Genomic DNA, 23,308 nt, shown 5'->3' on the forward strand with positions numbered 1-23,308 from the left:
CCGCCTGAAGAATCTCAGACCCACATTTTATGTTTTATAACCATTTTATTTTATCAAGGTATTTGATTTTTTGATTATTCCCCCCCCCCTTTTGGACATCCTCATATAGTCTTTCTGCTTCTAACTGGAAATTCCTGGCAAAGGAGACCCTCAATTACATCAAGCAAATTGTCTTTTTCATCAGCTTCTAATTATCTGTAACTGTTTCAAACTTTCTCCATTCTCTGTAACACACCCATACAATTTTCCTGTTCACCCTCGATGTTTTACACATGATCTTTCACAAAGAAAACAGAATCCAAAGGAAAAGTCCTCAATTTTGCCACCAAACCCAAATTCACCTGTATCAGAACCCATCCTTTGCTCTTTTCTTTCCTGTTAAAATGGAAGAGGAGTATATTCTCCTGCTTTTGGTTAACTCTTCCATCTAACCTCTGCAGCCTTCCTTCCACCTCCTCAGGGCTATCTCTGTTGAGATTCACCTTCCTTTCCTAAATTTCTTTCTCTCTAATAGTCTTTAGGCTGTATATCAATATTCTAGTTTGCTGCTTCTTTCCAGATATAAGGCAGAACTGCATCTCCCATGGCCATACGAATGGGAGTTTCTAAGAATCAGGGGCGATTTACTGTATCCCTCCCTGCTGCCACCAAAACCAGTTATGCTCCAGACAGGTGGAGACTCTGTGCACTTCATTCTCAAAATGACAACTCTCTAGTGAACTCCAATGGTCAACTAACATGAGTAGAAAACAAACCTTTGTTGTTATAACCACTAAGATCTCGGGGCTATCTACTACTACTGCACCATAATTTAGTCTTCTGATATACTTTTCCTCCTCCTTTTCACAGTGTAACTGCCTAGAAGTGCCCCTTTTCTTCCTCTTCTCTAGCCACTCCAATGCAACCTGGTATTTACTTCCACCATTCCACAAAAAGGGCTCTCATCAAGGTTACCAATTACCTTGTTGCTAAATCCAAGACACTCTTGAACTCTTACCTTACTTGATATCCGTGCAGTGTTTGCCACTATTATTTTCTTTTCATATACTCTTTTCTCCCTAAACCAAAGTCCTGGATTCCAAAACAACATCCATCTCCTTATTTTTCTCTTCTCTAGCTGCTCCTTCCTACTCTTTCACAAGCTTCTCTCCCTCAGCCTATACCTTAAATTTTTTTGTTCTACACTGTACAGTCTGCAGACCAGCAGCACTGACATCATCTGGGAGCCTGTGAGAAAAGTTGAATCTCTGGACCCACCCCAATTCTAGATGTTTATACAAGATGCCAGGTGATTCAGGTTTGAGAAGCAATGGTCTACAGAGTTAAGGCCTGCACCCACTCCTCTTCTCATTCACTTCTATATCCCAACTACTATTCATAGACCCACTAACTGTCAAATGTTCAGCTGCAGCCTAGATTTCTCTAGACATCAGGTCCACAGTCTTCTACCTCCTTGAAATCACCACTTGTATGCCCTATAATATCACACTCAGTGTGCTTAAGCTGAGTCCACAGTCTTCCTCCATCAAGCCAGTTCCTTATATAGTCATTAGTGTCATTCATTCACACCTCCTTCCCCTTCCCTCCAGATAAAACCATTTTGAGTCTACCTCCTAAATCACTTTAAGCTGTTCACTTCCCTCCATCTCCACTACTAATGTCCTAATTCAAACTGTCATTTCTCACCTTAATTACTGCAAGGGCTACTTAACTGGTCTCCTGGTCCCAGGACTGCCTCTTTTTCAATCCATTCTCTATAGTGCTACTCAGAGTGAATTTAAACACAAATCCAATCATTTCATTTTTTGCTTATAACGCTTTAACGACTTGCTAGAATTTTTAGGGGGAAGTCAATGAATTTCAAAGCCCTGCTTATTTCTAGCCCAGGACCTTTCATACTGCTGTCTGTAAAATTAAAGGATCATGACCAGTATTAATAAAAAAGAGGGCAGAAAGGTACAAACAAGGAGAACAAAAGCCCCAGACAATGTACAAGTAATTAAATATGATTTTATGAAAAATTTTGCTCAGTTATACGTATGTGTACTGGGTTGCAAATTAAAATATATTCTTTTTTGTGGGAAGTGGTCAAAAGTGTAAAAGGCACTGGTCTTCCCTCCTCTCTCCACCCTCTTCACCCACGCCCTTACTCATTCAGTTCCTTGAACACGTTCTTCCTGACCTCTAGGTTGTGGTGCATGCTGCTGCCTCTGCCTAAAAATCCCTTTCCAAGCCCCCCAATCCCAAACACAGACATGCTTTGTTATCTTTCAAGTTTCAGCTTAAGGGTTACTTCTTCTAGGAAATCTTCTAGGCTTTTCCTAATTTGAGTTAGGAGACAAACCCACATCCTCCTTTTTGTAATACTTTACCACTGTATTCTAACCACCCTATAGCCCCCAATATATCACAATTTCTATAAGGTAGGGACTGTATCTAGGTTATTAGCACAGTGCCTGTGACACTCTTTCAAATATATTAGATCCTCAAAAATACCTGTTGAAAGAATAAGAGTGCATCATTAGAATGCAGTCACTTTGTAAACACAGGAATTACTTAAAAAGTAAAAGCTATGGAAATTCTGACTGGGAAGCAATCACAAAGGGCTGATGGTGATCAAAGAAAGAGGTAGGATGAACTAATTACTGAAATATGATCATATTTAGTAAAGAAAATGGAGAGATACATTTTAGAGAACATGAGAACTATAATAAATAAAAATAAACGTATGTTTACAAAAGCTTTAATTACATCAGATTGGGAACATGGGCTAAGAAAGGTAAGTACAAAGGTAAATGGAAACCTGATACGTAGAAGCTAAAATGCCAAGATTCCTGGAAAACACATTAGGATTCAACTGAAATGTATGAGACTGAGACAGAAGCAACCTGGCTTTCAAATTGTGAGCGAAAGAATGAGATGATCTAAGGGTCTACAAAAGACAGACTTAATGGGAAGGAGTAGAAACAGAAGACCAGTTAAGAGCCATGGACAGAAAACAAAATAGTGGCCTGATTTATGGTAAATGCTGTGGAGATAAGTGGTTAAATTTGAGATATACTGAAGGAAGAGAAAACAGATTTGCTGAAATGAAACAGAAAAGTCAAAAATAAATCTCATTTTGGCCTTGGCAACTGAATAAATGGTAGTGACTTTTGCTAAAATGGAGGTTTGGGGAGGGGGTGGGAGTCAAGAGCTTAATTCATAATCATCCATTGCACAACTGGCTTCAAATGGAAATAATAATGAAGAATGTTTCATCTGTCCAGTTATCTTTCCAACTAGACTGTAACCTCCTTGAATATTTCTTCAGATCCCCACAGCAACATACATAAAACCTTCTGTGGAAAAGGGGTAAATAAAATTTGAGAAAGAGTTCTTAGGAAATTACCATGTACATCCTTTAACACTATTGACTCAATCATTTTTCCAATTTCAAGATGACTTAGATGCACTTCCCTTAACTTTTAAAAAAAATCAGTTTGCTCAGTGGACAAGTTAATTTTTGGTTGTCAAAGAATTTTTTTTTTAAGGAAGACTATGATACATATAGCTGATTCACTTCATTGTAGAGCAGAAACTAACACGACATTGTAAAGCAATTATACTCCAAAAAAAAAAAAAAATGACATAGGAGGAGGTACATGGTGGGAGTATAGATGAAACAAAATTGCCCATGAGGAATTGTTGAAGCTGAATGAGGGGACATGCTGGTATACTTTCTAATTTTGTATGTGTTTGAAATTTTCTGTAATAAAAAACTTTCAAAAATTAGAATAAAGAATATGATAAGTTGTGAAGATAATGTCACCCCAATCCAATACAAATGACATAGATAAAAGAAAAATAAAGAAATAGGATGATTTAAAAACAGAAGCCTAAATAGTGATTCAATTACACTCTGTACCTAACATGAAAGATGCTTCTGAAGTCAGTAAAAAGCTGATGTAAAACTTATATTAAGAAAACTTAAATCATATATAATGATTTAATCATATACAGTACAATCATCATCAGAATAGGCCACTCAGGGAACTTCACTGTTTCCTTTACTACAGGTGTTCAGGATACAAATCAATCAAACAACTACCAACCTGAAGACAAGAGACTAAGCCTAATCATCTCTGGAAATTTCTTCCACTTCTAGGATCCTAGGTTTCCTTCTCAAAGAGGAGCTGCTAATCACCAGAAACCTCCACAGCCCAACGTAAAAACAAAAAACCTGTGTCTGTGCCTATTTTAATACTAAAAGTGAAAGTCAGACTATCCTTCTAAAGGATCTACATTCAAAACAGTGCTTGATAGTTTTTGTTCCGCGCAAACTACCTGGATCTAATACATAAAGCCGCTATCTTAGAGTTCATCAGACAAAGAACTTAAATAAAAGTGACATTAATTATAAAAAGGGAAAGGGTAGCCAGAGATACTATGACAGTGACACCCTAATAAAGTTAATTTCGGATGGACCCTGAATTTAACATTTGTTTTGTTCCCAGTTCCCACGTCTTTTAAGCAAAGTATACACTCGGCCCGCATAAATCTCAACTGCTTCAGGTCAGATGCGCAGGACCAACGTTAGCCGCTACAAAATCCACTACAGGAAGTTTCAGCATTTCCACTTCACAAAGCACATGCACCAAGTAACAAACCAAAAAGGAAAGAAAAAGTTACGGGCGTAAGAGGGGAAAAGAAAACCTGTCCGGCCTCATCCCCCTCCACTGCCGAGTCTCAGCTTACCTCCTGCCTCTCCGCTTCCTTGTTCTTCTGGCCTTGTTTCTTCGCGTACCACAAGCCAATTTCGCGGCCTTTCAGGTGCCCGGGATGTCGGCCTCTGCCGCCTCGACCACCCCCTCCTCCGCCGCCGCTACCTCCAGAGCCTCGGTTCCCTCCGTGGCCCCCTCCATAGCTTCCACCATAACCCCCACCAGAGCTCCGGGGCCCGCCATCGCGGCCCCAGTTCTGATGGTAGTCATAGCTCATTGTCCCACCGGACCACAACTCGTGAGAACCTGCAGCCGCTAGAAATGGCGACCGGGCCCGGAAGCGGGTGCGCGTCCACTTCCGCTTTGCTTCCGGCGCCCGGAGCAAGAGGGAGGGATGTTGAGCGTCACAAGCAGACGTTTCCGGTGACGTCACGGGCCGTCGGCCCTGGAGGTCCCGGGGTTGGCTCAGGTGAAATCTTTGTTGTGCGGTCAGTTGTTTCGCTTTGAACCTTTGGCGGGAGAGCAAGCAGTAGGCTCACAGGTTTTCTTTCCCGACACCCAGCATGTGAGGAAACGAGTTTTGGGTTTTACTTTGTTATTGCTGTGGGTAAAATCCGGAGTTTTCTTCCCAGTAGGCCCTGTAAACGTTGATTAGCACTATAAAAGAACGTGTAGATCGAGTCCTTTGTCTTCTCAAGCCCTTAAAGAAATGAATTCCTTTTCTCTCTCTTTTTTTTTTTTGACTGGTGGTTATGCCATGAAAACTGCTTAGCATCTGTTTCAAATCTGTAATTAAGTGTAAAAATGTCTCTGCCTCTTTTAAAGGGTCATCATTATTTACTACCTTTATCCAAAGTCATAAGATGAGCCTGTCTACCCAAATTCAGTGCAGAGCACTTAGGCAATTTAAATAAAACAGCAGTTGAAGATTCCTATGTTCATGTGAAGCTGTTGTTGATTGACCAGGCTACTGAGTGTCTAGCACAAGCTGTTCTTGAATCATCAAGTGGCTGGGCCATACAGGCTTGCAAGTTTACCAGGGAATATCCAGTTCGTCTACACATGTAACTGATTTAAAGGTACTGGGGATACTCATTGAACAAGACAAGCATGGCATCAGCTTTCATTTGCTTAAAGTCTTGAGAAGATAAAGGATAAAGAAATGTGTGTTGTGAGTTAAGAAAGAAAATGCCATTTGAAGGGGTCCAGAATACATTTCTGTGGCAGAAAAATTATTTTGAGCAGAGGCATTTGAGTTCATGAAATCTCTTATCTGCCTAAAAGCAGAGCCTCCCAAAAGAACTCAGAAGAACTCTTTTGTCATAAATCCCTTCTTCGGGAAAGGAACCAGGGGAGATGGACTTTTGTCACTGCAGACTGCAAATCAGCATCACACCTAAAAAGACATTGTAACAGAACTATCATATCTTCCATCTGTTCTTATAAGAGCCTATTTATCTTTCCTAAAAGTTATTTGTTTTCCCAAAAATACCTTTCTCCTCCTTCCCTTCCCTAAAAGATGGTATATAAGCCCCAAGTTCTAACCCCTGCCTTGAGTCACATTGTTCTGTGAACTCCCATAGATATGTGATTAAACCTGTTTTATTGCTTGCTAATCTGTCTTTTGTCAGTTGTCTGCAAGTCCCCAAGAGCTAAACATAGGAGGGTAGAGGAAAAAGCAACCCCCAACAGCCATGAGATGTTATAGCAAAAAAGAATTTAATTTTGGAGTCAGGTTAGTTCTTTCTAAAGAATGACAGGATAAGCAGTGACTGAGGTAAGTAGACTTTAGACAAACTGATGGGGAAGGAAGAGATTATTACAGGTAGATGGAATGATGTGCACAAAGAAAGATGACAAAATGTTGGAGAGTGAGAAAATTCCACAGTGAAACTTAAGAGACTGATGGTGAAGGCCAAAGGGATAGAAAGGAGCCTCGCCATAAAAGACAGAAATGATGCTGCAGATAGAACAATAATACATTTTAAGTAGGGGAGTAATTACTTTGCTTTGAGTAGAAAGGAACTGAGGAGGCTAGAGTGGATGTAGAGAGACTGCGTAACAGGCTGTGATATAGGGTAGGCAAAATGGGATGAGAGAGCAAGATAGAATATAGGAAGGACTGGAATTAAGAGACACTAGAGGAAAAAAATTGTCAAGATTTGATGATTCATTGGATGTGGAGAATTAGAGGAAAGGGTCAGATGACTCCCAAGTTTAAGATTTGAAAGATGACCTAATGGAAAGGTACCATATCCTGAGATGAGGAACACAGGACAAGGAAGACTTTGGCGGGGGGTGGGGGGAGGGTTGAGTTAATGTGTATAATTAATACTGGTAGAGTTCGATGTGCCTATGAAACATACAAATTGAGATGTCTAGAAAGCAGTTAGTTATATAAGTTAAAGGCATAGAGAAAGCAGACAGATTATACATTTTGGGAGTTCTTCGCAAATATTAATATTATAGGAATGAATAGTTCCAGTAACTTGTACCCATTGGGCACACCTGATATGACAAGTATATGAGTTGTTCAGTAAGTAAGACTGGGTAGTCATATTGGAGACGGTAGGGACAAAACAAGAAGGAAATAGTGTGGATTGTTTGAATGTTTTGGAAGAAAAGACACCTGAGAGCTTGCTATCTCTTCCCCCAGATGAAAAGCTATGTGAGGACACAGGTTGGCTGCAAGCCAAGAAGAGAGCTTTTACAAGGAACCACATCAGTCAACACCTTGATCTTGGACTTGTGTCTCTGATGAAATGTTACCTTAATTAGTGAAGCCTTTCCTCACTAAAATATTTGAAAAAACACTCCTTCTGTCATTATCCTTTTATTCTAATTTTTCTTCTTTCCATTTTTATTACCTATGGGGCCTATTTTGTCAAAATATTTAGCATTACCTGAGATGTATACATATACATATATGTATCATATACATATACACTTACACATATATACATACACAATACACATTACATATGTGTAGTGAAGAACTTAATCCTATCCAAAGGCCTTTGCCCTTCTGAGGAGGTAATCTCTAAACCCTTAGAATGTGATGCCTGATAGGAGTGACTTTTGTTTGTTTGGGGGCCTTGGACCAGCTAGATAGTAACAATGTGATTTAGGGTGGAGGCTTTGAGTTATTCATTCTGTATAAGCTTGACCTCCTGAGGAGTTGGATACTGAGATCAGTCTTATGCACAGTCAACCATGCCTGCCTTACTCCTACCATGATGAAGCCCCATGAAAGGCTGGACACCAAGATTCACTTCTTGTTCGCAATACTCCATGTGTGTTGTCACACATTGATGCTAGGGAAGTACTGCTGTTCATGACTCAAGGAGAGGAAAGCAAGCTCCACATTTAGGCCTTTTTCTGGATTCTGCTGTATGTGCTTCTTCTCTTGGCTGATTTTGATCTGTATCCTTCCCTTGTAATACACCATAACTGTGAGTGTACAACTTTCAAGGAGTTCTGTGAGTTCTTCTAGTGAATTATTAAAATTGATAGTAGCTTAGGGAACACCCTGAACTTGCACATGGTGTCAGAAGTGAGGGAAGTCTTGTGTGGACTGTGCGCTCGCAGTCCATTCTCAGTATAAATGTTTGTTTTGGTTTTGTTTGCAGTTGTAATCCTATGTGCCTAGAGCAATTTGTAGCATGAAATAGGCATCCATTAAATATTATGATGAATACATGAATGAAAGCAGCTGAATAGTATAAGAAATTAAGAGAAAATCTATTTATGAAATCCAATACTACAGAACTATGTTGAGAAAAAGCTTCCAAATAATGCATAACCAAGACTTTTTTTGTAATGCTGTGATATTTGATGTCTTCAAAATAGTTGCCTCTGTCAGTCATAACTCTTGGAAGTCTTTGGCATTATGTAATATGTATTTATATTGTTGGGAAATCTTAGGGATTATGTCTTTTCAGTTTACAGGAGTCACCACCAGATGGTGATGTTTTTATTAGGTAAATAGTTTCTGTCATCAGATACATCAATTTATGGAGAAAAGAGATAAACTATACGAAATAGAGCATTTATTAATAAGAACAATATAACAATGCAAAGGTAAGATATTTAAATATAGCACTAAATACCTATAAGGGTATATCCTATACCAGAACACATTTTTACAATAATAATCACATTAAAGAGTAAGTAGAGTTTATACTGCTGTGGCTGAACCTTCCCCTCTCTTAACAGGGATTGGTAGGAGCTTTTCATGCTTAGGCATGGCCCCCTGTAGATTTTTCTTGTAGATTCACTACTGTTGCCTTGGCATTTGAAGTGTTATGGGTTAGTAATGTGATGCTGATTAGTCTATGACTTTGGGGTAAATAATCCTGGTATTGTGTCAATATGACAGAACTTTTAAGTTTATCCAGTTGATTCAACAACCGAGGGCAATTAATTGGGAATACAATATCCTAGGGTTTTTTTTTGTTGTTGTTGTTTTGTTTTTTTCTTTCAGTTACCCCAGCATAGGCCCAAGTCCAGTGTAAAGAAAATGGAACACAGGAGAGAAAAGGGATATTACTGTCTTCCCGTCCAATTCTTGTGTTCTTTAAATCTTTAAGTCTTCTTCTCTCCACTCAAGGTGTCGTGCAGTTATAAAGGGTATGTCTTTATTATTTTCTTCAGTTTTATTATGATTCAGTTTCTAATTTCCTTGCTGCCAGAAACTATAAGCAGCAAAATCACTTTTCTCTTTTGTAAAATTATACATCTAAATTTAATATATCAAAACCTACCTTTTACAAAGTGTTATTCGACTATTCAATTCAATTTTTGCTTTTATAACAGACTTTAACGCTGTTGATTTATAACATCAGATTGATCTGGCTATCTGTCTTTATGTTAAATTAACCCTCAAGTTTGGGGATAAAAAGTATTTTCTTAAGTTAAATATATTTGTAATGAGAATACATCTGAATTTAAATTTCTAAGTTATGCATTATTTGAGGCTTTCTTCAAACACTAGTGGTATTACTTTTGTTTCCCAGGTTCAGATAATGATATATTGAGAAGTTAGATGAAAGACAGGGAAAGTCCATTGAGATACTTGTTCTGAAAATGACTTCTTGGTAGCAAAAAAATCAGCTGAAGATAAAACACTCTGAAAGCCCATGTCAAGTAATTTAGAATTCTGATTCAATATAATGAAATAGAAACCAAAATAAATTAAAAAATAGTAAGTTCACTCAGTCTATAAATAATAACTAAGATGTGAGTGGGGTGAGAGCGTACAAAGTTTAAAACTGTGTAAAATGCCAACTCTTAATAACTTTGGAAAATAAACATTTAGGTAATACATTTAATATATGTTTACAGAAAGATCAGAATAAAGCAATTTGAAGAAAAATCACTTCCTAATTTTTAAGATATACATTACCAATATTCTGACAAGGTGATATCTGTATTTTTACAGTGTAACACATTTAAAAATTAATCTTGAAATGTAATAGCTTACAATCACTTAATAAAGTATATTGAATTGTCTCTTTGCTTGAGATACGTATCTTTGGGACGGAAATGAAAAAGCACCTAAACTTAAAGTAACATGTGAACCTAAACTTAAAGTAATATGTGAACTAAAATTTTCTTTGCTTCAAGAGTGGCTGAAAAGGTATGCCAAATCTGCAGCTTTAGAAATAGACACTTTTGTTTGGACTTAGAAGATTTTTCCTCTACTCTGCCCAGAGGTTTGTTAGTCTACTTGGGTGCACCTCACAGAACTTAATCTTGCAGTGTTTTTCCCCAGTTTCTGTTCAAATAAACAAAAGAATTCTAGAAATGATAAGTATACATTTACAAACTTTTCCGATACGTTTAAGAGCTACTTCCAATTCTACTTATAGCATACAACATATTTGTTTTAAGAGCAGTTGACATACTGAAAAGGTGAAAGGAAAACACTCATATTTAAGAGAGAAAGAAAAAAACAGTAAACAATTTGTATTTTATAGAAATGAAGGGAACAACTGTTTACATGACATGCATGTTTCGAAGCTGGAAGCTAATTTTGCCATTTTACACAGGAATATGTTTCCTAGACATCAGTGTAAAGCTAAAGCAGTAACTGTAGTAAGCTTGCATTGCTAACCACATTAAGGCAAGCCTCTTCAAATACAACGAAGAGTTTTGCTACATTTTTTCCATTCCCAAAATGTCATTTTCCCCCTTGCAGCAAAGGCCAACCAACATGTGTAGAAACACGTGCATGAGCGCAGTATATTCATTGAGCTTATATAATTTTCCGTTTACTCTGAGGTTGACAAACAAAAGCTAAAACATTAGTAAACAAGACCGAAGTTTGATTTAGAAAAGATTTTTAGAAATCACATAAGAAATAGAATCTTATAATTGCCACAGTGTGTGATCTATAAGTAACACATGAAAAGCACTTGTGTTTGCACTAGTTCCAGCTGTTTGCACTAAAAGTAATTAACTATTAAGTCTGTAAAGCTTATGTAAACCAACAAATAAAAGAGGAAATCAGCCACAGAACAAAAGTGTTAGTTTAGTAGTTTGAAGTTGCAGAGCCATTCTTGCCTTTATTAGGCCAAATGATCACTAGTTACCCTTGCTTTCTTCTTCTCTTTTCCTGTAAGCCTTATTTAACAACTGGATTTCCTCCTGGTAGCTATCCCTCTCTTGGCTCTGCCTTTTACTGTTCTGCCTGTGTGCTTCAACGGTGTCTGGAATGGAGATGTTGATATCACCATCAGGATTACTCGTGGGTAAAAAGAGCGAATATGAGGCTGTTTCCCCTAACTCACATGAAACAAATCTGTTTTCCTTCCGTGAGTAGCGTAGGGAAGGAGATCGGACCTGTGTGGAGGACTGGCTGATGTTGCTAATGATTGACACAGTGTCCAAGGCCTCTTCATTGTCACAAATTTCAAGAACCTCCAAGTGTATTTTCACGCTGGTGTCCGCAAATGTGGAGGGAGAATCTTCTGAGTTTGGTTCATGGCCAACACTTTTGGACCGATAGACTTCTATTTTCTTGGAGGCTGGGGTTATTTTTTGTCCTTCTGCGCTCACCTCATAGGTAGAAAGAGATAGGGTTTTTCCGGTTGGGGCTTGGAGAGACACAGTCCCCTGGAATGCACACAAGGGAATGTCCAGAGCACCACCAGAACGCTGGAGACAAAAACAAAATTGTTATTATTGAAAACTAGTGTCTGAGACTGGGCCATTTAGTCATTCATTTTATTCATCAAAATGGAAAAGTTTTTCTATTTCAGACCCATTTCCATAGAAACCTTTTACAGATACAGGATTGAAATTCTGTCATCAAAGCTCTGTAGCTTACTTTCTCCTAGGTCAAATACTACATCTAAATGAGGGCAGTTGGAAACCTATCTTTGAGAATAAAGGGACATATTTCCACAGTTGAAGGCAAAATGTGTGTACTGTGGCCAGCAGGAGATGGGCAGAATATGGGCATAAAATCGAATGCATATTTACACTCTGGAATTGCTTTTATATTTTTGTTACATGTTCCGTTACATTAAAAAGCTTTCATAGGTTGAAAGAAATGGAGAACTGTTATCAAAATGCACTTTTTTTTTCCTGTTTAGTATGCCTGAGAAAGTGATACTTGTGAAACTATGGTTCAGATTAAACACAAAGAATGTTTCAGCTGCAGGTTTGAGCGTGCAGAAGAGGAACCAAATGTCACTAGAACTGTGTGGTACAGTGTGCTTACTTTTCCACAGAGGGGAAACAGCCTCAGTCATTAAAGTAAACCCAGTAATAGAGAACTCTCCTGCATCCCTGCAAAACTTTTATATTATAAAGTACTAAAATTTTGTTTTTAAATTGTACTCACCACTAAGAACTGCTTAAGAAATGAAGACTAATTCTTATAATAGTCTGTACTTTATGTTGTTGATTCATGCCTTCATACTTTCAATTGACTCTTTCTAATTACATGTTAGTTTCAGAAGAAGACAGTAATATGCAAACCTCTAGAGCAGTAGTTCTAAAAGCTAGATCCCCAGACCAGCATTAGCAGCATCACCTGGTAACTTATAAGAAATGAAATTTTTGAGTCCTACCCCAGGCCTACTGAATTAGAAACTCTGGGGGTGGGGTTCAGCAATCTGTAGCTTAATAAGCCCTCCAGGTGATTCTGTTGCATGGTGAGATTCAAGATCCATTGCTGTAACTAAAGAAATGTAGCCTGGAAACAGAAGGTGGGAGGAGGGATGGTTAACAGACACTTTTTATACATATGCCCACCACCTATAAAGCCTGGAATTAGTGGATTGGCTTAAACGTGTCTTTCCACCAGGGGAATAGGCATGAAGGCTTGTAGTGTTTTGTCAACTTAGGATGATTACCCTTCCCAGTTTGCCTGTGACTCCCAGTTTTAGCACTGAAATTTCTGCGTCCTGGGAAGCCTCTCGTTGCCAGGAAACCAGGACAGTTGGTTATCCTATTTTCCACGGGCGTTTTGTATCTGGACCTAAGAGTGGATAGAGGAAGCCTACGATCAGGGTCCCATATTAAAGAACAGTTTTTATTCTCGTCTACTTAGAGAAGTTTTTAAGGGAAGACGCATCATGAGCTCCGTTCAGGGTGACTTCATGCCACAAACATTGAATTTCGAGGCCAAGAAAAATACAGCCTAGGGTATGTGAGACTAGTCTTTCCCAGTTAGTCCCTACGGAGAAGGCTTCAATTCTTTTTATCCACGAAGGGACCTGGGGACCTAAATTTATTGCCTTGCACACTAAAGGGCCATAAACTTTGAAAACTTACACCGTAAAGTTGTTTGCCCTTCTGCTGAGGCAAAGAAAGAACTTTACCATCTTCACCTGTGTGAAGTTGACTGCAGCAGAAGAGACAGAGAGACAATACTTAAGTTCATTACTGCAACAGATTGTTTAAGTGGTGGTAACTTTTGGTAAACATTTTTTAAAATTCATCATTCATTAAACATTTTCTGAATATTATATGCAAGATTCTGAGTTTGCACTAGATGCATCTGAAGACCTCACAGATAATTAGGTGGGAAAGACATGTAAGAAATAAAAATTTCAGCTCTAACTATACTAATAGAGCTAGGAACCAAGTTCAATGGTATTCAAGAAATGACCACCTCTGATAGATTTCATGTAGGGGGTGGTGTTTGAAATCGATCTTAAGAATCAATTTCAAAGAAAAGATTGACAGTTTTAAAAGCCTTGCTTTCTGAGTGGTAAGTCATGAGTTTAAAGGCCAACCTAAAAACTTTCCATCCTGAGAAAAAGAAACTTCTGTTTCTTTTTTAAATCAAAATTGACCGACATTATTTAATCAGAAAATCTGGCTTTTAATAATGTGAATTATAAGTACAGCCTTCTTTATTCTGAAAGCTAGTTAACCTGAAAGATGACTCTCCTTACATTATACTTTATTGTGAGGAGAAAAAACATCCCTACATCAGTAGTTTAAAAAGTACTTTAAGTTTTCTCTTTGGCATGGTACATGGAATAAACAAAGCCCTATGGAGTATGCTAGTTTAGAAAAGATGAAATGAGAAAAAGTTATCAGTGCCCAGCAGTATTGGCATGACTTTTTATAAGAACTTTCACTGTAGGCTCAACATCATAACCATATTTTTATATGTACCAGCTTGCATCACTGACGAGCAGTTAATATAAAAGCAAAAGCAAATGTGTTTTTTGCATCTGATTTTATACATCCAAATAGTGCAGATTTCAATAGCTCCCCAGGCTAACCTTATCTTCAAATGAAACAAAACAAGCTTTGCTGAATTACCCAACGACAGCTCATTAAAATTGGCATTTGAGAACTGCATAGTGCCAGAGTTTAGCTAAGTATGAAGTCTGATTATTCTGAAATAAGCACACAGAGTCCTGAGTTATCAAAATTATTTTGTGAAACATTCAAAAGACTATGGTTGAGAGTCATAGAAATAAAAACACAGAGACAGATTATATAGAAATAGATCTGAGCATACTTTATACTCAATTCAAAATTGGAAGGTTAGTTTCAGGAAAATGGTAGTCACTTTAAGTTAATTCAATTATTTTACTTTTACCGGTTATGAAAGTATTTAATGTATAAGGTGTTTTGGTTTTAGATTTGTATAAGAAGTACAAGTATAAGGCATTTACACCAAATTTTGTTTGTCTGTCTTTAAGCAAAATCATAAAATTTGATTTGACAATGAGGTTTATATAATTTTTTCTCTTTTCCCTTGTCTATTAAGTTAGAGAAACATTGCTCTAGTTGAAGGAAAATGAAGCTTGAGCTAACAGAGCAGTCATAGAGATTCAGTGAGGGAGCGGACAGAATTTGAGTAAAATCAACAGGATTTTCCACCTCTCTTAGAATATGGAGGGAGGATAAAAATGGAGAGAGATAAGAAGCTAGGAGAACAGATGAATTGAACCACTGTCATACTAGGACTTGATTAGCTGGTAGGTCTATAGCAATGGAATGAAGAGACTCTCATATCTTAAGGGCCCATAGAATGCAGAAATACTGATGCTTATAAATAATTGCATTTCCCTGTGATTCATGCTACAATAGATTGAGACTGGAGTATTATGAGAATGTGGAATAAAAGCACCTAGCCTAGGTGGAGTGAGGGAAAAGGAGCCTTGAAAGAAATAGGAGACAAAAGAAACAATGTTTCCATATAGGAAAACTCTATATTGTAAATATGGCAATCTTATTTTACTTTATTGGTTTAATACAATTTTAATAAAAATTCCAATAAAATACCAATGGAATTTTAATTTAGAACTTGAAAAGTTTCTTCTAAGATTTATTTGCAAGAGTAAATGCTTATAGATAACTAAGAAATTTGGAAACAGACTAATGAGGTGACTTTGCAAACATAATATGAAGCTACATAATTAATACAGGGTGTTAATGGCAAGATTTGATCAATCAAGCAGAGTCAAGAAACCAGATGTAGTATATCATGAAGATGGCATTTCAAAATAAGGACTGAAGTGAGCCTTTACATATTATTGGCTAATCATTACAAAATCAAAATAGACCCCTTTTCATGTTATATGCAAAATGATTTCTCGAGTCTTAGTAATTCTTTTAAAATTCTGAGTGAAGACCTTTGCAAATCTGGAATGAAAATCAGAAATGACAAAGTAAAAGATGGATAGATTTGACTGAAGAAAAATTAAAAATGTCTGCGTAGAGATATATGCTGAAAACAATGGTAAAAGATAAATGGCAGCCCTGGAGACAATATTTGTAATACACATAAGGCAAAGTTTAATAGTCATAATATGGAGAGTTTCTCCCAAATCAATAAGATAAACATCCCAGAAGGAAAGTGGAAACAGGAAGTGACCAAAGCAATTAAAGGAAAAAATGTAAATGGAGAATAAACACATGAAAATATATTCAATTTCACCGATAATCAAAAAAAAAAGGTGTAAGTAAAAACACATGATTTTTTTTAGCATCTCAGATAGCCCTCCACAAAAAAAAGAAAGAAAAGAAAAGAAAAAAAAATTAGATGCCATCTTTCAAGTGTATTTTGATTGAATTTGACTATAAAATAAAAACTACATGTACTTACCAGCAATCCTATTTCTGTGAGTCAATTCCACCACCAACTATTCAACACATAGTAATGTTTATTTCAGCACTATTGTAAACCCCCAAAGTAGACATACCCTAAATGTCCATCATTCAGAAAATAGTTGAATGAACTACGGTACAACAATATACTGGAAAACTATCTTGAATGGATGAAGTAAAGCTATGAGTTGTGCCTGGGTAGAATAATTTCAATACATTTAAAGTTATAAAAGCAAATTACAAAATAATATGTATAGTATGATTTAGTTTTCTTACAGAAAAATACCCACCATAAATCAAACTAGAAAACTACCCATGTATAGGAATAAAAAATAAGCACAGACACAAGCACACCTGTATACTACAGGCATGAGAGAGATTTGATAGGCTACATACCAAACAATTCTTTTGTCTATACGTGGATGGGAGTGAGAAGTTCAACTTTTATACTTTTAAATTAGTTGATGATTTAGCTCATGGAAGTTGACTAGGTAATAGAAGAGGCAAAGAGTGCAAAATATCTCTAGAAGGAAAGCTAGAATACAAGAGTAGGGTGATTCTGTAATAGTAATCAGCCTCAGGGGGCAGTTAGGTAGTCAGATCGGGGTTTCTGCTGCTTCGGGGGTTTGTGCTACATTGGGGGTTTGTGTTGATTTGAGGTTTGTGACAACACTGTGTTTAGGACTTGTGCTATTTTTAGGTCAGGAGAGAGGAGATAAGCTGGATGAAGGGTACTGTTTCAAAATATTGCCCTCATAGCTTGGTTGATTAGAATGAGAGTCCCGATTGGAGTACAGCTTATTTTCCATTCACATTTTAAAAGTGTAGAGAATGGCACTTACAACAAGAAAAATAAAATCTTCTACTTATTAGAAAGGAAAAGGATACTCTGGTCCTAGGCAGGCACAAATTTATAGCACTCTTAAAGTGGCCATGGACTGTAATGAGTCAGATTCTCCTCACTAATTTTACTGGAAAAACTGCTATAAACATTTGAGTCCAAAAACTGTCAATGTAAACACTGAGTTCAAATAAACAAAGAATTCCACTTCAGAAAAAAAAGAAATACTATAGAACTTGAGTCACAAACTACATACAGTTCAGTCCACAGATTTACAAACCATTCTGAAAGTTCAAGAATGATTTCAAAAAGGGACTAAAATATAAAGCAATAAAATCCTAAGAGAAAATTAACATTAATTGTAAGAAGGAGATAATACAAAAGACTATTAATATTTGGTTTAATTTATCTTGATTTTTGTACTGGGTTGAATAACATCCTCTCCAAAATTCATATCCACCCATAACCTGTGAATGTGACCTTATTTGGAAATAGCATCTTTGCAGATGTACTCAAATTAGAATGAAGTCATACTGGATTAGAGTGAGCCTTAATCCCAATAACTGGTGTCCTTTTAAGAAAAGAGACATTTGGACATAGACTCACATGGGGAAGATGGACATGTGAAGAAGGAGACAGCATTTGGAGTTATGCTGTCATAAACCAAGATAGAATCCTCCTCTATAGCCTCAGAGGAGCATGGCTCTGCTGCCACATTGATTTTGGATTTCTGGCCTCCAGAAATGTGAGTCAATAGATTCCTGTTGTTTTAAGTTATCCAAATTTGTGGTAACTTGTTACAGCTGCCCTAGGAAACCAATACCATGTGTTATGCAAAGAAGCACAAAAATACATATGCATATAAACATTTTGCAAAGTCCTACAACTGCCTATTTTCCTGTGGAGACTGGAACTATGTGGCATTTCTGTCCAGTCCACATAGAATGCAATCTCAAGCGAAGGGGACATTTCCTTGTTTATCTTTATTTTCTCTGTTATCTCTAACGGTGGCTGGCACATGGCAGCCCCTCAAAAAATATTTGCTGTGTGAATAAATGAGTGCATGAATGAATGTACCTGCAGCATTGATTTTGTAGGGTTTTTAGATTCCATCTCAACTTTTTTTAAATTGAAGTATAGTTGATTTACAATGTTGTGTTAATTTCTGCTGTACAGCAGTGATTCAGTTATACATATATAATACATTCTTTTAAAAATTATTTTTCATTATGGTTTATCACAGGATATTGAATATAGTTCCCTGTGCTATACAGTAGGACCTTGTTTATCTTAACTTTCTAAAGCACAAAACATAAGATCAACTTTTAAAAATACAGGTTTCCCTTGCTATCTGAAAGTAGAGTGTTCCTGTGAAACTGAAGCCTTCATAAGCTGAAACGGCATAAACTGAAGAAGCAATTACCCTAGGACACATCTTGCCAATAGATACACAAAATAAATTGAGATAAAGCACAGATGCTCAAAGACATAGTTCAAACCTGTGGTGGCTTGATGCTGAGATGCTGAGTATATTTTCCAGAGAAGGAGCTGAGTGGTGCCATTCTTGCAGCTCTGGGTGTGCACTGCTTCTACAAAGGTTTGTTGCAAAACAAACACTGAATGTTATTTTTGCTTTTTGCCTTTCTTATTAAAAGCAAAAATCCTCTTCGGATTTCTTTCAGTTAGCGAAAACAGGTACTAATACAGGTCTTTCCTAAAAACGAAGTGGAATGAAAGTGAATTTTCAAAAAGCAGGGGATACCTGTATTGCTGTTTAAAATTTATCTATTTTTATTTTAACAGCTGTATATAATACATGATGATAGCTACAAGTGCATCGGAAGGTCATATTGGAATATATTCTTTTTTGAAAATAAAATAGAATATTGAGGGACTGAATTGTATGTGAAAGTTTATTGCATAATAAAAAATGGTAGATTCAGAGAACATAAAACTACTAATTTCATAGTCTCTGCTTTCTTTCCATTTAAAAGTCTATGAATTAGCATATGCTGTCAGGAATAATGCTAATCCATTATTGCTGTATTCCTGAGCGTAGGTGGCTGGGAGCTTTTTTATTTGAAAATGAAAAGCAGTCTCAAAACCTCAGAAATGCTTCAGGAGGAGAGACTGTGCCATGTAAACACATTAGCACAAATAATCTGCTGTGATAATTGATTCAGACTTACTGACCTTGAGCATAATGAACTTTTTATTTCTTCACTATAAGCCTCTAGGTGAATTCAGGGTGAAATTATAATATAAAAGACTTGCTCCAAAATATCTCTCCTAACAGGTGAAGTTTCTGTTGATTATCTGAATCATTCAATTTATGAAAGATGTATTACAGCACATAGGATCATAGGACTCACCAGGGACTATTTTATAAAGGGAGAACTGACAGCCAGAGAGGTGAAAGTACCTGCCCAGGGTCACACGGGTAATAACAGTAAGACTGGCACCGGGACTCAGGTGTCTTAACTCCCAATTATACGCTCTTTCCACTGCACCATGTTGTTACTTTGAAAGAAATCTGCTTTAGCCAGGGGTGGTGGATCATGGGTTTTCTGCCCTGGAAGCTAGAGTTCTATCACTAACTCATAAATAATCCAAGTGGCTGACAATTTTAATCTAAATTAAAATTATATAGATGATCTTTAGGTGATTTAGTGACTTTTGGGCATCTAAAAGTACAGACATTGAGGAATTAAGTCAAGCAGACCACCTAAGAGAGCTTGGAGGAGAAGAGAGAAGGACGCTAAAAAATAGCAGGGAGGGTGAGAACTTTGTAAGAAAAACAATAAACTAGACTTTTAATAATTTACTTTTGGGATTTTATTTAAAACTATGTGATACTATATTTTCATATATATACAAGTCCCCAAATATTCCTTGTGTCATCCTGTCACCTTCATTTAAGTCTTTAGTAAACTAAAATGAAGAACACACATGAATTGCTCAAAGAAAGGAGTAAGGGTGAGAAAATAAGGGCCTCTATAAAGTTCCTACTATGTGGCACAGAAAGTGTTAGGTATTTTAACACACTTCCCATTTAATTCTCACAGACCTCTGAGCTATAAATTAAGATTTGCCTTATTAGTGATGAAAAGTCCCACAACTGAGTAACAGATTTAGGATTGATGTTCATTATTACAAACAGTTACTGATCTGCTGAACACAGGCTGTATATTAGACTTCGTACTAAAGCACTTTATATACATTTTCTTCTTTAATTTTCACATTGACCTTATTAAATAGAGACACTCATCATCCCAATTTTATAGATAACATAATTGAGTCACGGAGAGATAACTCCAGTTAGTAAATGGCATAGTCAAATCCAAATTCGGGGTTGTCTGTCTCAAACCATCTGCTTTTAGCTGTTTTGCTACTTCAAGGCATAGTGTTAGGGAATAAAACCTGAATAACATCTCACTCTCCTAATTCAGCTGGAACCTGCGATGTCGTGTGGGAACAAGGGTGAGGGCGGATTTATTCACTTTCAGAAGTGAAGGGAGTATTTAGAGAAGACCTTCAAGAAAATGGTTTCTATACTTGACTGTAAATATCCATAAAACTTTATAAACTAACATTTTGTAAATAGAATCTATGCTACAGTAAAAGAATTAACACAATTATATTAAAAAAAAAGAGAGAGAGAATTCCCTGGTGGTTCAGTGTTAGGACTCAGTGCTTTCACTGCCATGGGCCTGGGGTTCAATCCCTGGTCAAGGGATTAAGATCCTGCAAGCCACATGGTGCAGACAAAAACAACAAAAACAAACAAAACAAAATGAACGCCGCCCCCCAAAAAAAAAAACGCAACCAAAACCGCCACAACTATTTAAACGCAATACTGACAAATTTGACACTTATTGGAAAGAAATGTACAAAACACTTGGCTTAAAAAGAAATTTAAAAATAGAAAACTCAGAGTGTTACCATCACGCACTTTACAAACCTCACAAGCACTTACAGCACAGCTAGTGAAGAGTGCCAGGCTCCCTGGTAATATTTATATAACTTTTAATGTGCTTCCACAAGTTTGTTGTAAAACCACCTGAACATTGTCAAGAATAAAGTCAAATGCCGTATTCCAAACTGGAAAAAAAAAAGAAAGAAAGAAAGAAAGAAAAAGATAATGTTTTCTAAATAGGGTCCTAAAAGATAACTTCAGTTGTCAGAAAAGTAGGAAAAATGAATTGCAGCATGAGGCAACAGTAAGAGCAAAGGCAATTGGAATTTTTGAGAAATGACATAGTAAAGGAGAATGAGACTGAAAACAGAGGTTGGGCCAAGGGCTCTGTCCACCAGGATAACAAGTTCTGACTGTACCCCATAGGGAAGTGGGAACCACCAATTTTTGTTTACGGAAAGGAAGGAAATTAAGATATATGGAGGGTCTACTATGTACAGGCCATTCACCTTGGCACCTTACGTGTGAAATCTAATTTAATATAATAATCCATAAGGAAGGTAAAATTATTTTCATTCTATAGATAAACTGAGGTGTGAAGAAGTTAATTAGCTTGCTTATGTTACATAGGAAGTTAAGTTTTGAATTGTGATCTAAACTCATCTCAGATTCCATATGCTTTCTGCTGTGCCTCTTCTGGTCTAACATGATAATTGGGGAGACTGTGAAAGACAGATTGGAGGAAAGGGAGTGTGGTGGTAGGGAGACCTATTAGGAAGTTTTTTAAATCATTGTGTAAAAAAGAAAAGGGGAACTGAACTTCAGTACTGGTAGTAGAAACAGCATATGTGGGATGGACTTAAGGAGAATTGCAGAGGCAAAACTCTTGAGATTGTGGAGATTCCTGGTGAAATATGGCTGTGGAGGCATGTACACCTGTCTCTGAACTCGGTTGAATCGCTATCTTTGTAATCCTTACCTCTCTAAGCTTCAGTTGTCTCATTTGCAAAATATGAAGAATAAATGAGTTAATGGATGTAAAATGATCAGCTGAGTGCCTCACACAAAGTGCTCCATAACTATTAGCTATGTTGGGGAGGTGAGTAAGAGAGAGGAAACCACGATGTTTTGAGATTCTATTGCTACTGTCTAGTACTAGTAGTTGAGATAAGGAGCTTTGGAGGATGTTGATAATTTAATGCTACTTTAACAATTTTCATCTCCTAATCATTTTATATAGCCTAGTTTTCCCCTGATCTTAAAACTAAACAGAGACAATCCAAAAAAGAAAACTACAGAGATATAACTCATTAATATGAATGAATTCTTAACAAATATTAGTAAATGAAATTAAGCAGTCAATAAAAAGAATTAAACTTCATGACTAAGCGAGGTTTATTCCAGATGCAAGACTAGTTTCAATATTCAGGAATAGGTTGATATGACCCACCATATTAATAGGTTAAGGAAGAAAAATCACATGATTATATGAATTGATGCAGGAAAACTGTTTGACAAAATTCAACATCCATTCATGATAAAAGAAAAGTAAGATCAAGAGTAAGTTCCTTTCCTTGAAAAAGAGCATCTATAAAAACCCTATGGATAACATTATACTTAATGGTGAGAGACTTCTTTCTCTTAAGAGCAGGAATAAGGCAAGGATGTCAGTTCTTACCACTTGTACTCAGCATAGTGCTGGAGGGTCCAGCCAGTGCAATAAGTGAAGACAAGGAAGAACTAAAACTGTCAGTACTTAGACTACATTGGTTTAGGCAGAAAATCCCAAGGAATCTACAAAAACTCCTAGCAATAATAAATGAGCTAATCAAGGTTGCCTGCAAGTTAAACATACAAAGTCATTTGTATTTCTGTATACCAGCAAATGAATGTATGGACATCAACACTGGAAATTATGGTACGATTTATGATTGCTCAAAAAAGTGAAATACGTGTTAGTCTAACAAAACATATGTAGAACTTATATGCTGGAAACTACATGACTCATGAAGGAAATCAGAGAAGCTCTAAATAAATGAAGAGACATATCGTGTACATGGACTGAAAGACTCATTATAGTAAAAATGTCAGTTTTCCCCAAATAGATATATAGATTTAATGCAGTTCCTAATAAAATTCTATCAAGATTTTTTGCAGATACAGACATGTTTATTCTAAAATTAATATGAAAAGACAAATGAACAGAATTGTCAATTTATTTTGAAAAAAATGAATATAGTGGGAGCAATCAGTCTAGCTAACTTC

The 23,308-nt window shown here is 36.7% G+C and overlaps 2 protein-coding genes across 2 annotated transcripts in view; both read right to left on the reverse strand.

Annotated features, from left to right (window-relative positions):
* DHX36 (DEAH-box helicase 36) overlaps positions 1 to 5,037 on the reverse strand; it is a 45,157-nt gene extending 40,120 nt beyond the window's left edge. Inside the window, exon 1 of the mRNA XM_057738650.1 lies at positions 4,738 to 5,037. Coding sequence (XP_057594633.1) covers positions 4,738 to 4,980 — 243 coding nt within the window. The 5' untranslated portion in view covers positions 4,981 to 5,037. The remainder of the gene's footprint in view (positions 1 to 4,737) is intronic.
* A 6,251-nt stretch (positions 5,038 to 11,288) lies between these two features.
* The window catches only part of GPR149 (G protein-coupled receptor 149), a 65,430-nt gene continuing 53,410 nt past the window's right edge, over positions 11,289 to 23,308 (reverse strand). The window contains exon 4 of the mRNA XM_057737633.1: positions 11,289 to 11,861. Coding sequence (XP_057593616.1) covers positions 11,289 to 11,861 — 573 coding nt within the window. The remainder of the gene's footprint in view (positions 11,862 to 23,308) is intronic.

The sequence above is a fragment of the Hippopotamus amphibius genome, chromosome 6, assembly GCF_030028045.1.
Source record: "Hippopotamus amphibius kiboko isolate mHipAmp2 chromosome 6, mHipAmp2.hap2, whole genome shotgun sequence".
NCBI lineage: Eukaryota > Metazoa > Chordata > Mammalia > Artiodactyla > Hippopotamidae > Hippopotamus > Hippopotamus amphibius.